This window comes from Phasianus colchicus, chromosome 4 (genome assembly GCF_987193195.1).
Source record: "Phasianus colchicus chromosome 4, bPhaCol1.hap1.1, whole genome shotgun sequence".
NCBI lineage: Eukaryota > Metazoa > Chordata > Aves > Galliformes > Phasianidae > Phasianus > Phasianus colchicus.
In genome coordinates this window covers 9,180,023-9,196,960 of record NC_143439.1, presented here as the reverse complement: position 1 = coordinate 9,196,960, position 16,938 = coordinate 9,180,023, and the positions used below count along the sequence as shown (strand labels likewise).

The 16,938-nt window shown below is 36.0% G+C and overlaps 1 protein-coding gene across 16 annotated transcripts in view; it reads right to left on the bottom strand.

Moving 5' to 3' along the window:
• The window catches only part of TTC29 (tetratricopeptide repeat domain 29), a 366,043-nt gene that overhangs the window by 105,183 nt on the left and 243,922 nt on the right, over nucleotides 1-16,938 (bottom strand). For 10 of the 16 annotated variants that reach the window (XR_016465780.1, XM_090138569.1, XM_090138566.1 and 7 more), the window contains 2 exons: nucleotides 13,273-13,369; nucleotides 8,992-9,075 (listed from right to left, as the gene is read on the bottom strand). Coding sequence is in view for 15 of the 16 variants with exons in the window: in XM_090138569.1 (XP_089994695.1) it covers nucleotides 8,992-9,075; nucleotides 13,273-13,364 (176 nt within the window). In the remaining variant the exon portion in view is untranslated. The other 6 variants (XM_031588875.2, XM_090138572.1, XM_090138571.1 and 3 more) reach the window with 6 other exon arrangements.

Here is a 16,938-nt window from a genome sequence, read left to right as displayed (position 1 = left end):
GCACAACCCTCTTTAATCCTAGCTTAAGGACTGTCTGCTTAAATACTTCTAATGAAATATGGTAATCTCATTTAAGAAAAATATGAAAGTACGATAAATGCTATTAAGTAGTAATAGACAGTAGCATGAGCATTTTTGATTACTAAATTGGAGAAATACATGATATTGGGGCTGGGTGCACATTTTTAAATCCCAAATTATGAAGACGAAATAGCTGATGTCCTACAATTAAAAGCAACAAATTAAGCATTATAAGAAGAGCTCCCTACTCTGAAGAGTAAATAAAAAACATTCCATGACAAATTATGCATACCAGGAGAGAGGAACATTTCCTTGGAACTGACTTATGCAAAAATTCCAGTATATATATATATATATATTTTAATAGGAAAAGGTTTATGGAGGTATGCATTCAGAACTGTTAATGTAAAGAAGAAAATAAAGTGTATCAAAAAATAAAGTACATAGCTACTCCGTACCGTATATACATATAGGCATAATAACTTTCAGCATATGTAGTTCAGTATTTTTCATCTGTTGGCTCACAGTCTGACTGCTGTCAAGCTACACTTTAAACTAAGTCATGCAATCAAAAGTGGATGCATAACCTGTCAGTAAGAGCCCGCAAAGAACACAGATTGGACTCACTTCCTTTTGTTCAAAGCCACGCTGCCACTTTAATACTACATAAAATGAAAAATTAATCAATTATAAACATCAAAGGATGACACAGAAGAAGTATTTTAAAATGAATGTAAGTACTGTAATAATTAAGAATTCTAATTAGCACAGAAAATGGAAATACAAATTTAGCCCTGAAATTCTGGGACATTGTTTTCCTAAACATAAATGCAATGAAAGCAACTAAAAGAAAAAAAGCATCACCCTCGTCAAAACATTTTTCATACAACAGCATACACACCTGCAACCATTAGCTTTCATTTAAAACGTAATTAAAAAAAAGCACATTACACTCATTAATCTCTCTGCTTATCTTTCTAAATTAATTATGTTCGTTAACAAGAAGTAATTCCAACCATATCTTATGGACTGTTATTTATCAAAGTGAAGTATTTCTTAACTTTCCCCTTTTATTCCAGAGCTGATTTAAGGGACAGAAAGCCAGGAACTTCTGCAGATTTCTTCTGTAGTGTGTAAAATTACCTTAGAAAGAGATAATGATAACTATTTTCTTGCTAGAGCCGATGCATTGAATTATCATGAAGCAGTATACAAGGCTATTCATTTATTATCATACTACTGCTATCAACAATTCCCAGAGCATTTTTGCATTTGCTTATGATAACCCACTCAAGCATCCATCAGAACTTACCTGGTAGTCTAAAGACAAATAAATAAAGATGAAGAAAGAGGGAAAGAAAATCAAGGATTTCAGAAATTCAGAATGATTCACTGAGAGAATTATTAGGAAGTCATGATTGCACCAAGGCAAATGAGACTGACTTTCGTTATTTCAAATTCTTTGTATGTTAGAGATGCCTTTCCATCTTTGTGGAACGCTTTAAAAATAGACATCAGTTGTGTATAGCTTGTACATTATCTTCAGTACTAAATATTGTTGAACTATGGAGAAATGAAAGCACCAGAAAACCGTAAGACCAAACTTAGTAAAAACAACAAGTTACATAAAAAAGAAATACTTCAGCTCACTGTGTTCTTCTTTATTAAAGTATGTCATGTATTTTATCTTTGCAAGAGTTTGATGAGTTTTTGCAAGTAAAATTCTGTTTCCTCTATACTTGCTAATAGTCATGAGAATCTGTAGTTTGCACCTTCCCATTAAAAATGTATTGTATTTTTTGAAATTATTCACCCCGCCTTTTATCCAGATCATGTCTTTGAAAGGAGGAAGTAGATAATAAATGGAATAATTCATGATTTCCCATTAAATATGAAACTTTCTTTTGCAGAGTTTAGAAAATGAAGTTCTACATAATGTACAGAAGTTGATTAGAACTTTTTTTTTAACCTTTTCAAGAAAAACCTTTCACATTACACAAATGTACAAAGAAGTTTCTTTACGAAAGGCAAACCATTCACTTCCCGCACTGTTCTGTAGATCGGTACCTAATTACACTAAATCATATGTTTATCAGGCCTGAAATTCAGAGAGATCGTTCATCTGACCAAAAGAATGTGTCTCTAAGTACTAAAATCTCTTTTTGAAAGTTGTTCAATAAACATTGAATCCTGGTCACGACAAGTAAGATTCTTAGAAATTATTCAGATAGAAAAAAAAAATACATATTTAAATAATATTGTGAAAGCAATGGCAAAGAACTTTAAAATTTATCATCTAGCTCAATAAGTAACTTGTGCCATCTCCCTTTCCACAAGCAACATTTCAGCAGGGAGTTTGGGGGAGAGAGCCTTAATTTAAAATTTCTTTTACTATGAAAAGCTACGTTTGTGGTTTTGAATTATATTTTCCCATAGTTTTTAGTGTTTAAAAATGAAGAATAACTCTTGTAAAATGTAAATGGGTTGACACAACATTTGACTAGTTCTCATCCTGTCTAATGTGACCAAAGAAGTTCAAAACGTGGGGTCACATCCAAAGATTGATATCAGCAAGAACAGTAAAAACTTCCTAGGTTCTGAATATGAAAGGCAAAGAATTTTTGCTGCTTTCTTTTGCTGCTTGGAGCTCTCGCTCCATATTCATAGCATTGTACACAGAAAGAATCCAATGTGTGCATCACTATAGCCAAATATTGTACAACTAAGGACTGAAACACAAGGAGAAAGAAGAATCTGAGGCTGTGTTAGCTGATCTGTGTATAAAGTCTCCCTTTGCAAGTTTTTTAGTAATAAAATGTGCCCCCCCTCCCTCCTTGGCTTAGCCTTCCACTAACAAAATATTTTCACTTGCCCTTGTTCTTAGAATTGTCCCTATCCACTGAGATCTTTACCCCTCATAGTGTTTTTCAGGGGGATCCGTAACAAAATTGCCGAATCTAAATTGTGTGTGCCCATGTTTGGAAGCCCCTGTAAAGATCTCAGTTGTTTTTTTTTTTTTTTTTAAAAAAAAAAGAACTTGACAATACAACAAAATGAAAAAGAGCCCCAAATCCATTTGTTTAGGAGAAGATAAAATGGGTGAACTACGATGACTTTCAAAGTGATAGCAACTAAAAAAATTCGGATTAAGTGAAGACCCAATCAGTTATTCGTATTAACTTTCCTTAAAGAACTGGTTCATTAACACGCACACAAAATAGAATAAAGACAAATGCAGATGCAAAGCTAAAATTCAATCCAGTGGTCAAGATCAGAACAAGCCCAGTCTGACAGAAGAGCTGAGGAGGTTATGATGAAAATAAAAAAATAATCTTCAAACTAGAAGGGCTCCTCTCCAACAGCCTGCAAATCCCATTCTCCTCTCTTAGCAGACTCTCTGAATCATACTGGCCTCTATTCAGGTGATAAAGTTCCTTCCTCTTTAGTCTTGAGGACAGACAGGGTTAAATATCCAGAGACCAACTGGGAAAGACATAGGAAAAAAATCTTTTATTTCTTCAAATTTACCTTGAACACTTGAAAATAATCACATCTTTCTTCACTCAGCCTAGCTGAGACTGATATTGAAAATAGCAGGAACTTGGGAAAGGGAAAGGATAGTTAATATTTTTTCCCTTCTAATTCCCTCAATGAAAAATAGAATAATATTACATTATGTGGCACTAATCTACGTTTTAAGATGGATGCCAGGTCATTTTTGTTTAGAACTTGTCAACTTCTTGTCAGATCGCTGCCTCAGAAATTAATGAATGCACATTCCCTAGTCTTCTTCTATCTGATCTATTTTACAGTTTTCAAAATGCAATCATTCTTCAGTGTGGGGTTCAGTTGACAAAGTCTATGTATCTGCAACTGAGCTGGTCAGCCAGAGCTCACTATACAGGCAGTGGAGAGAAACAGCTACTTCAAAAGTACAGTTCACTTTATTCTAGAGCAGTTGTCTGAAGACTCAAAGAGGGGGTTCACCTAAGTAAATGATTTATTCTTACTTATTTCCATTGATTATATGGGGTGATTAACCTAGTCAGTTGAATTAAATTTATGTGAAATCCCCTTTGCACTTCTTTGCAGAGCAGGACAAAGGTTTGTAGAAGAAAAGAGTTACCATATTCACTATTCATCATTCCTACAGAAAAAAAAAAAAAAAAGTATATATATATATTTCAGGTTTCTTATACTGAGAAGCTGTCTTCCTCAGGAAACACCACTTTTCGATAGTGGCTGGAAGAAGAAAAAAAAAAAAAAGGTGTAAGTCTGACTAACACTACCTCACTCCTCGTAGCTCAGTGCAGGAGATGGAAATCATTTGACTGGAAAAATCACAAATCCTGTAATTTAAGAGGAATGTTTACTACTCTCCTGCCTTTGAAATTATCACAGATCTTTCTGATAAAATATGAAATCGCAGAGGAATAATTTCAAAGTTTTAAGGACCCACACAGTCTAGTGGAAAATTCCAGTGTCACATCTCATTAGAAAAAGAGAAGCAAAATACTGTCTTTTACTTCTAACACTGTGAATCTCTGCTTCATAGGAAGAAATCCAAGAACTTGGAGGATACCGAGGGTCCTGCTCTTAATACAAAAGCTGCCGAATATGAAAATGCTCTCACTTTCATAGGGAAAACCTTGCAGAAATCTATGAGGAATGAGACATTCACCTGTATACAATCTGCAGTGCTCTTCCCAACTACTGAATTGGCTGGCTCGCAATTGTGCTGGCAACATCTTATCAGAGAATGAATGCCTTTTCCTTTTGTTGATCCAATTAATCTTTAAATGGACCAGTCTTTGGTGAATTCCTAGCTTAACAATTCGCTATATCTCAAAAACATCTGACCCAATGTATACATGATAATCCTGTCTCCTCTCTGAAAAAGTCATCAGAGCACATCTTCACTGAGGTAGATTTATCAAGGTAAGCTCAACCACTCACGAGACAGAAAACAAATACTACAGTTTTTGCTCAAGTAGGTTAGCCAGTACCTTCTCTGTATAATTTAGCTGTCTTCTGACTACCAATGAGTCTCAAGTGAGGACACGACAAGTCTAATCCCATCAGCTGATTCACAGAAATACACCTAGTGAAATCAGTAATGCGACATTTTTTGTTACTACTAAGCAAAGCTATTTCTCTCATCAGAAAGATTTAAGAGTATCTCTTTCTAGTCTTTAAATTTTCTTTTTTTTTTTTTTTGGTTAAAATGGTTTTCTCCAGATGGTTTCATTTGTATGAAAAGGAGAGAGCTGTTACTTGATCTTTCTGGCCCTGACAAAAAAGATTAGGAGACAGCAATGACGTTATCAAATTCTGGACCATTCTAGGCTCCAATTTCATTTGAACATTCAGTCCTGGAATCAATCCTTTGATGGAAAATGGCTTACTTCATAGTTCGTTATGAACTTTACAGTCATAAGGACAAATTTTAATTTTTACTGCAAACTAATTTTGAGCCATTAATGATTTGGTGAGTCGAGACAAAGAACAGTATCAGGGGAAGCACCATAAAGGCCAGTGGTCAGCCAACCTCGTAAGCTCACAAAATCCTGTGGCATGAAACCAGTCACATTCTGCATTAATGGGAATCTTCCTTCTCTCAACCCCTGCTCCCTCCCTTCTATTTCCAGCTTCTCACACAACACTACTTCTGATTTCAGGTTACTGTCTTAGGGAAGAAAACAAAACAAAATTAAGGAAAAAAAAAAAATCAATATATTGTTTTGATATAATTAAAGGACTGCTTTCCTTTAGCACTGTCTATCACATCACTGGGGGACAAAAAATTACTTATGAAAATCTCTGCATTTTTCCACACACACACACACACAAAAAGAAGTAAGTTATAACAATAGCAGATTTCAGGAATTTTTCTTAGTTGCTAACTTTGGAACAGAGTATACAGAAAAATGTATAACAGAAAAATGACTGCAACCTTTTTTTTTCTCTTCAACTACAAAGAAAGCAGGTTGTCTTATTTTAAAAGGATAATGTGTAGGATACAATTTTAGGAAATAATTTTGAAGAATATTGCTCTCATAAATGTGACACTACCCTTAAACTCGTGTATTTAAGAGGTGATAAAATTGTCATCTAATAGTCAGTGGAAAAAAAAATAAAAGGATGTTTAACATTAAGCAGGATAGTCACTGAAATGGTGTTTTGTCAAATAATAACTAGCAATACAGAGGCTAATTTAATAACCCATTAGTAAACAATAATTATTAAATTACATAGGAACAACAGTTTACCTGTAAATATCATCCACTGAAAAATTACAGTAAGGAAAGTAATCTTGGTTGCAGTGTTATTAGTAGTACACTGGCTGATTGTTTTCACCTACAAATTGCAAAGATGATTCCCATCCTTGTACCCTAGTAATTGTCAGTAGAGTGAATGCCAGACTCACAACTTGTGATTTGAGAATCCATTGATCAGCACATCTTGCCACTAATGAATACATATTTAAACATACAGTACTGGTATGTGCATAACTGCTGCCAGCACAGCTGCAAATCTCTGTAGAAGTATTTGTTTTAGTTAAAAAAAAGTAAATTTCTTTTTAAAATCTTGGTATTTTGTCGATCCAATTACATGACACCATTGCACTGGCTAAAACTGGGGGCTTTCTGCTCTGATTTTGAAACACTTTCAGTGTTAAATCTTCTGGAGAAAACAAACCAAGCCAAACAGAAATAAGAAAACAATCTTTGTTATATGCTATTCAAAATTTAAACAAGATTTATTTAGGGAATAGATTTTCAGTATCTCAACAAATGCATGGGTATTCAGCCAGTAAGAGAAAGCTATCCTGTCCTTACAGAAGTGGTGCTTTACTTTTGGAATGAAAGAAATATTTTGATATTACGCAACATATTATAAGCCATTTCTCACACTTTTAAAATAAAAAATATTTTGTCTGCTGAGGCACACAAAGCATAACACTGATTTCAGTAATATCACTATAGCATTGCTTTTCTTTCAAATTTGCTTAAAATTAAGTTTGATGCACTTGCTGCTCTTACAATTACATTATCCCAGTAGTAATGTAACTGTGTAGCTGCTAGGTCGTTAACTTAAGTGATTGTATACATTTATGGACATTACTCAAGAATTATACATCACAGAAATTTTGTAACTACGGTTAAAAAACCTGAAATTCTCAGAGTAGCTAAAAATATAGGGTATGAATATATATATTTTCAGAAAGGTACCAAATCTGCCTACAAATAAAGCAGAAAATATATGATATTTCAGCTTTAATCTTTGAGATTTTCTAACTTTGCAAAACAGCACATTACAAAATACTGAGGAAACCATTATAAAGGCTTTTGCCTAGGCAATGCAGAACAGATGTTAAAATTCTCATTTAATTGTAGGTTTCCTTGCTGGTTTTCTTTTCTACAAACTCCTTCAGAGTTTGTGTGTGAAAAGAGAAATATCATAGGATTTTTTTAAAGTTACATTTATTTGTAATTTTAGCACCAGTAAAAGGCTGATGTGATCAAATCAGAGCTGTAACATGCGCTTTGAAGCCCAAAGGTCTTCCTTCCTGAAGCATCAGTAACTGTTCCACATCAGCCACAAGTACTCAGAGCATTAACATGGTCCTTCTCTCCACTGCTTCTAAATAATTTTCCTGTCACTGCCACACTGCTGGATCCCACAGACTGCAACAGCATCTCTTTAATAGAAAGGAAGGAAAAGTCTGAACTTTGCAGTCTTTCAGATGATGATCTGATATTAAGGTCCTGCACAGTCCCATCACTGAACCAACTTCTTGTTTATCATCTTTCAACCTGATCCTAATGCAAATCAAAGAAATGAGGGTTGAGTTTGCTTTAAAAAGATTGTTCTCCTACATCACCTGACCAGATAAATGGCATTTTTTATACCGTCAGTCAGAATGCTTATTAGCCAGATTATGTTATCATAAAAAATGAAGGTGACTCAGGGGTATTGTAGAAAAAGAAAGCAAGTCCACTGGCTGAGTATTACATGGTAGGGCTTTAGGACGCCGCTAAAGTTATTGCCCCTAAATTTAAACCTTGTAATTTTCTAGATTTTCATTTGAAAGTGTCTTACAGAAGTTTTGCATGTACATTCTTAGGTTAGAAAGAAGAGAAGCATTTTGCCTGTTTGGTCAAATTCCAATCTGGTTAATAGAATTTTTTTTTTTTTTTTTTTTTTTTCCCATGCTGCTAGCGTGATCTTGCAATATTAATTGTTAAGGTGCCTAGAGTCCTTATATATGCATCTTTTTATTATTTAAATATTGAAATAAATAAATCATCTCACTTAAGCAACCAGCAATTCAGATTTGTAAGAATTCTTTCATTAATTTTGATGGTGCTGAACCCTAGATCTGTTCTAAGTCTCCAGAAAAATAATTCAGTCAGTAGACTCTCGTAATGTCTAAGTATAAATACCTCAGCTGTAAGAACTCAAAAGTTATCTAGATATTTCTCATTCACTGGGTTTTTAAATATCTAATGATGTTTCAAATGCTACACCGTAGAAGTCAGCAGTTGAGCGTGGCTAAATAATAATTCAAAATTACAAGAACGTATACGTATATATACTAAGCTTGCACCCCAGAGGAAATATTTCACAGAGGTTCAGGGAAAAAAAAAAAAAGGAGGGAAGGAGGAGGGGAAAGAGCAAAATTTCAAATATAATTACTGACACAATCTTAACTATAGTGTTGCAAACATGATGTAATACCTTGGTAAATACACAAATTAATAAAGCCAAGGAGTTAAATGCTTTGATACGTTTAAGATCAGGAGAAATGATCCATCATTATTTAATATCAGCTTCAATTTTTAAATGCCAAGTTCCACTAAAAAGGGTAGGGCCTAGGGAACTTGAAATTTAAATGATTATGACGACTAGAAACAAAGGAAACAATAAACTTATGGATGTTAAAATGCCTTGAAAAAGCCAACTTACGCCGCAGCTTCTTGTTTTGACAACCCTTTGATATTCTTCGCCAAATAATCATCTATGCCATCTTTGTCTTTGATCAAATGAATCCTAAATTTAAATGAAAAAAATTAAAAGAAACACTGTGAGCTGCTAACACAGACTTCCACGGCATGTATAATATATTAGCATTGCCAAGTAGAGCTAAATACTGAAATATTGACAAAGTAATGTTTTCTGTAAACACATACAAATATCTTTTTAATTTTTTGGTCTTCAGCCATTTCAAATCCTTATTTCTGCAAGAAATTAGAATTGGTTTGGCTTTCAAGGACTGAGTTACATGATATTTCTGTCTAAATCAGAAGTTGTATATTAGCTGAATAACTGATAAAGCCATCAATATCTGAACTGCTTTCTGAACCAGAATCATTTCGTTTTTTGCATTATCAGTATGGACCAACGTGGTCTAAGCTATTGTGCATTTAAAATTAAAAAAAAAAAAAAGTCCTAAACCCAACTCAAACATATACACTTTCCTTAGTGCAATGTATACTTTTAAGTCTGTTCTCTGCTGCCCACAATTTGAGCAGCACGTTACAAAAAGAGGTCCAACAAAGAGGTAATACACAAGGCACTGAAAGAAATGGGAATATTCCTATACATTTATTAGTGCAAAAATTTGATTTCGAATTTGAACCATACTTCATTTCACATTTCATTTAAGCCAGCATTGCTACTCTGAGACAGAGGAGATGCCTTGAATTTTAAAGGATGATATGCACTTGCTGACCATAAAGCCTATTCAAACAGATTCTTATAACCCAGCTACAGACGACATTATCTTCATAAAAGTAATGTGATTTTTTTTTTTTTTCCCTTTAAAAAACGACAAAGATTGTCTGGTTATCATTCAAAGATAAAAGAAATTCAACATCAGTGTTCCACATAAATCTGTAACTTTCTCTTTCTCTGCCTGTATGATAGTGCTGACTTTTGTTACAGGTATGAGAGTCAGTTCTTTTCATAATGTTAGCTAATATAAGCATCGTACTCTTCACTGCTCTGAGAATACCAGACACTTTCTGAAATTCATTTAAATGAAAACAAAATAGCTAAGCAACCTAGAGATATTTTGACGTGTCTGAATTTCAAACAATATAATAGTGAAAACCTGTGGCACAAACAGAGCATTGAAATTTGTTCCCAAGTTTACTGTTACTGATATACACCAACAGAAGCTTGTGCTTTCCCACAGCACGTAACAGAATTGCTGCTGACCACCGAAAATACACACTTTATGGATATTACCATAAAAATTCAGTGAAAATCAATGCCAATGTTTCATCAGTATCAAAATTTTCATAGAAAAACAGTCACAATTTAGGAAGACGAGCAGTGTCATTAGGAAAAAGAAGATAAGGCAGTTATTATAGATTTTAAACTGATGTAAACTGTATTTTGAGACACAATAGGTTTATATCACTTAACAAAATATATTTAAAAAGCAGTATCTTTGGATCATTAAATGTGAGCGATTCAGAAAACACACCCACACGTAAGGCAGATCTTTGTACCTTAAGGCTGCAAAAATGAGCCTTCTTTACCTCATAAGCACAGAAAGAAAACAGCAGATATAGATGGGAAAAAAAATAAAAGGTCCAGACCCCCAGAGCAAAACGTTCATCTACAAGATACAAATTTCTAGGCATCACTGTCACCTCTCTGCAATATAATCTACACTGCAGTTAAAAACAAGCTCAAATTGGAATAAAGGAAAGCCTGATGCCTTCTTACTGTCTTCTCAAAGATATTTAAATACTGAAAAATCGGGAAAAAAAGCCCCACAAAATCATATACAATCTAAACTATCATCTGCCATGCAGTCAGTATATAAAGTTCTGAATTCTAACAGGGAATAACTTTCACACTTACAAAACAAACAAAAAGATGAACAGGAGAAAACAAACACCTGCAGCCAAGGGGAAAAAAAGAACAGAAGCAACAACTTGCAAACCAATTAGTTTACAGAAGCCCTGCAGTATCCTGAGTATTGAACTGATGGAATTACACTGGAAGAAATGTAAGTTACTGAAAATAACAAATAATTAGCTCATTCTGGCTGCTATTGTCAATGATATTAATACAGGAACAACACAGACAAGACAAGCAGATGATACATAGAAACAAAAAATAGCAGAAATTTCCATTACCTCAAACAATCATTACTTAAAATGTTGTTCTATGTGTTACATGCAATGAAGATTAAAAAGAAATATAATTGATAACAACTGACACTATGACTTAGAATGGATGTTATTTCTAACAGAGAAGTAAGCTAAGGATGGTACTGGCTAAGAAGCATCATTTTTATTCTTCCAGAAGTTGTCACTTGCTTTTTCCAAACAGTTGTAGCCTTATTTCTCCAGCGTTTCAATGATGACTCGTGATATTTCATAAATAGTTTATATGAGGTGTTCTTCACCTATAAATTGAATCCTATTTAATTTTAAAGCACTCCCTTATTAAAAACAAATATATTTTAATCCGATCGGCAGTTACCCACAGTTAGCTTTTGACACCATTTATTTCTAATAACTATTTCTGTTACCAGTTTACACAGCAAAATAGCTACAGATTTTGATCAGAAACAGACTTCAAGATAAATACAACTGGCTTTTTAATCAAAGAACAGTACAAAGTCGCATAAAGCATGAAGGACCAAACAGATTCTCACATAACTCTCTATCCTCACTGCATATTCTGTTCAGTTTTTTCAGCATTTTCTATCAAAGAAAATGGCAGAGCTTGTCTTGCTTTAATCACGAGGCACCTGCAGCATCATCCACACCATTACAGAATCACACGTTTCTTCTTTGCAGACAGACACAACATCATACAGGAGTGAAGGAGAATGATCTTTTAGAACGTGACACTCCCCAAATAAAGGAGAGAAGCAATCCTATCTTGGGTAAGTTCTCCCACAGTGGACCAAAGGTTGCTCCAAAAGTAATGCCTCCTATTCATTTCCATGGAAACACTACCCGATGGACCAACTTCTCAGCCACAAGCCACTATTTTTCAACACTGTCACCACCATTAGTTATGTATTTTTGCCAGTGATGAACAAGAGCCTGCATGCTGTGCTCATACAAATCTGTACCTGCAGAGGTGACCCACTGCTGCTGTCACCACTGCTGAAGCGCACCACCCAACATTTTTTGGTCTCCATAAACATTCAGCAAGCATCAATAAATGTCAGTGGTTTGTCTCAGAGAGGAATTCAGTGACACACCTTTGCTTCACACACACTTCCATGTCAGATGCCATTATGTCAGACTGCCCCTCTGCTGCCATCTGTCACATGGCAACAACACAGATTGGGAGATTGGTGGGAAGGTTCACCCCCTACCAACATCTGCCTCTGACATCATGGGCCAACACAAGAAAACTGAAGGCATTACTTTCAGAGCAGCCCTCATAATTAATGGAAAAATTGGTGGCTGCAGAACATTGCTCCAGCCATACCAATTTAATTTGTATTTTAAAAAATGTTTTAAGGCACACATCATTGCATTCTATCAATCTGCTGGTATGGGCCCCCCTCAGAAAGCCTGATTAAAGTAGTCAAAATTCTATCTGAAATAAATGGAATTGAGGAAAAATAACATAAGTTTCCAGGACTACAATTAGTAATGAGAGACTATTAAACAGACTTGTTCTATAAAGTTATGGGGCTGGAGAGCAACTAGGAGTATTCACTGAAGGAGACAGAAAAGTATAGATAACTAATAATAGGAAGAGAAATGGAAACTGACTGGAAATTCATGAAGGCACACATAGGAATATAGCTTGAAAGGATTATGGCACTGTATTTTATACTCCAGGTACTAACTACAAGATAATATTGTTGTTTTCAGGCAGTTTTATTCATTGTATTTTGAGAGATGCCAGACTATTTTTTGTTGGAATGAAAAAAAGACCATTTTAAAAAATCCAAATAGGTACATTTTCATTAACTTCCATTTTATCAATGCAAGACAATACCTACTAATCAGAAATAATTTCCTACAGCTTCTGAAGGTGCTTTGAAAAAATAGGATGAAACATCTACCTTAAACAGAATGCATTTCCTCTTTTTTTTTTCCTCTTAACAACAAAACTTTCCTAGGATAAAATTTTCTACTTTCTTATTTTTGCATTTTGAAATGCTGCAACAAATTGAAAATAATTCATCAAATTGTCACATAAGATTGAAGCTATTCACAGTAAAAATAATCATATTTTGAAAGAAAAAAAGGCACATACCTGGCAAAACCTAATGGTGGGCAAATCGTCGGCTCTTCAAACCTGGGATGCCATGGTGGGCTTTGAATGATTTCTTGAGGCAACACTTTCATTTCAACTAAAACAAGCAAACAAAACCCCAATTATTTGAAATAATGTTTTCACAATGATCTTGTTTCCTTTTTGCCACTTCCCAGTTAAATCTTTTATTTTCCATGCATCACATATAATACTGCCCTCCAGTTCCACACAAATCTGTTTGGGCCTCAGCATGGCTTCATGAGGACGCAATGCGTAGGAATGGATACGACCTTAAGGTCAGTAGTTTTCTTTCTTTCATTGGAGTGCTTTTAATCTACATAGAAACAACAGTGCAGGCATCTTACTTGCACGTAATTCCCCATGCTTCCTCAAGCTAGGTATGTCCAAATGTTAATAATCTATGCAGGTACATAAGGTGAAGAAATGATTGAACGTACAATGTGCAATACTACAAAAGGCAGTGAATTAATGTTCAAAATAATACATAATTGTCCCAGTAACAAGCATGTGAGTAGAAAAATCCAAGTAATTTTATACACGCAACATAGGATTTTACTTAAAACAAAAGCAGAAAGCCCCACAGTTATGTAGAATTGTCTAGCTTGTCATTTTGAAGTACATAAATGCTAATAGGACTTCTTTGTCATAGAGAGCTACTGTGTTTTTTCCCCAAGTATTCAGCCTGCACTTCCTACCATTAAAGTTTCAGCTGCCAGTTCCTTCATTTTGCATGTCTGTGATCTGAGGACGTTAGCAGCAGGAGCACCCTCACTTTTAAATTTGGTTTAATGTAGGTATTGCATGCCCTGCTGGTAGGCCTCAAGGCAGAAACTTTTAATAGGGACAGGAAAATAGAATATAAGGGGGGGGAGGAGAAGAGGAAAGGAGAGTAAGAAGTTAACTATTTGCTGCATTTAGTGGAAGAAAATTCTTTTTGTGGGAACGGAGTGATAGATACAAATCAATTTGATGATTGGTATCAGAAGAATATTTTATTTAAAAGCCTTTCTGTGAATGAAAGCCATTTCACTGATGAAGTATTTTGTTACATTTATTATGAAGCTTTTTTCTTTTAATTTTTTAAAATTGTTACTTAGAATGGAATAGCAATAAACTATGGATTGAAAGGATGTCAGAATATGGTTAGTTCCTCTGAGTCACTCTTTTAGCGCTTGTAGTACTAAATTTGTTACAAAGAAAAAGAAAACATTAAAGTAAACCAACTTACAATTGGAGGCAGCACCATTTTACACAGGTGTATCATTGGGGAAAAAAAAAAAACATTACAAAACTAAAAGCAAAGTCTACAACAAGCACTGGTATCTCATCAGTGTAGAAAACCACACTTGTTACAGAAAGTGCAGATTTGCATCCAGAAGCAACACAGAAAGGGAGATCTCTGCTGAGGAAGATGCTATTCAGTGAGGAACGGTAAATAAACTTCATACCAACATCGGAGCCCAGAGAAGAGGCAAAGCTCGCTGCAAGCCCCTTACTTTTGGAGCACGTGTCACTACAGCCTCTCAGTCTGGCAAGCAGGAGGGCTGACTGCGGGCAGCGGTGGGACAGGGCAGGCAGGGGGCTCAGAAGCACCGAGCCAGGAGCGGCTGCACCACCACAAGCTCCGGCTGGCTTAACTGGCTACGAGACCGGTGCGTTCATTTTTCCCCCTAGCTCATTAACCACCTGCGTACCCGAAGCCTTTTCCTATAACGCTGCTTCAGCCCCCCCGAAAAAAAGCGCCGGAACTCGCCTAACGCACGAACGTCCACCGCAGCACGGCGGATAGCGGCCGTTTGGCCGCGGCCCCCCCCGGCGAAATGGCGGACCCGCCCCGCAAGGACGGCGAGGGAGGAGAAGGGGTCGAAGGGGTCGCGGACGGCGCGTCCCCTCGCGTCGCACCTGAAAAGCAGCGGCGCGGAGCCCCCATCCCGAGCACGGCGCGGCGGCCCTGCAGCCTTTTGGTGCCGACGCTCCCGGCCCAGCCATGGCAACGGGGGCGGGCGGTGCCGAAGGTGGTAGCGAGCGGTGAGAGGCTGCCCAGAGAGCGACTAAGCCTGAGTTTAGACCTTATAAGCTCCGGAAGATGCGCGAACCCAGCGCAGCTGAAGGTTTTTAACGTTAACTCGTCTCGAACTAAAGGGTCACAGCTGTGAACAAGTTTTATTTTCTTTCAGGACCTTTTCAGACGGTCCTTCAGGTCTATCGAGTAATAAAAACCAGAAAGCATATAAGCCCAGATTTAATCTAAGTGAGTGGCGCAGAGATTTTAGGATTGTGGAAAACTCTATCACTGTCTATGGTGCAAGCCTGATGTCTGTAACAAAAGAGCTCTTATACTGATCAGCTAGAGAGTCCAACAGCTTACAGGAAACAGAACTAGTGAGAAGGAACCAACAAAGGTTTTTTTTAATATGAAAAAGATATCCATAATCAGGATATCAAAGAATACAAAGAGCACCGGTTTTACAGAAGCTTCCATTCCACTGCTGGAAACTTGTCACCAGTGGAAGAGGTCATTTTGTAGCACTGATTTGACCCAGTTTTTATTGCTAAAACTGTTTGGAAAACTGGCACGTCAAAATCAATTGTTATAATCTATTTTGGAAGGATCAAGTGGACAGAAAGCACTTCAAAGATGGCATTACCTGTTTCTGAGTTGATGGCAATCGGAAGCACACGATCTTGAATGTTTATGGGTCAGTGTTCTAACAGATAAGCCAGAAATTGACAGGGTACTTAGCTATCAAATCACACTAGAGAACAGCATGACCCATACCTTAACTGTCTACAACATATAGGGAAAACACTCCTTTACCATGATGAATTTCACATGCTGGAGATCTCATACTGCTGGTGTTAAAAAGTACGAGGAATTTCAAAACACTTTAAGTGTCAGTTTCCTAACTTAAGAAATGTTGCACCCAATGGAAGGAAATTCTATATTAGACCTCATCTAGACAAATAAAAAGGAATTGAGCACAGAACTTAAACTAGTCATAGCTTAGATATAACTGATAATTATTTGATCACATTTGTTACTTGCAAACAGAACTAAATCCAAACCAATAATATATATGCTTCATGTGTTGGAAGGCATAATTATATAAAGGCGAAGGCCACTGTAAGATGTCTGCTGGGAGAATATTAATTGGAAACTGTGTAAGGATGTTAGCCAAGATACTCCTAAAGGCATCATCCTGTGACGAAGGAATACATTTGCCAAACAGACAGGGATAGATTACAAAGAAAACATCTACAAAACAGAAGATATCTGGTATAATAGATGTGCATTGTAAGTTAGAAATTGTAGAAAGTGACTGTGGGTTGCAAGAGGCTTAAAGGGAATAAATAAATAATATACAACAGTTAAACTGAAGAAAATCTAAGTTGCTTTTTTCTTTTTTTTTTTTTTTCTTCTCAAGTGTAGAAAATGAGAAATGGTCTAAATGATGAAACGTCCCTATTAAGTGATGAAGATGTCAACTTTAACCATGACAAACTTGGGAAGTTAAAACACAGAAATGAGGAATGTGAGGGTGGCAGCCCTGAGCATGCTACCAGGCACCAATCAGTGTACAAAGATGTACAGAGTACACAAAAAGTACAAAACACAGTGCAGGCTGCTGTGGGCTGCAGGTGGAG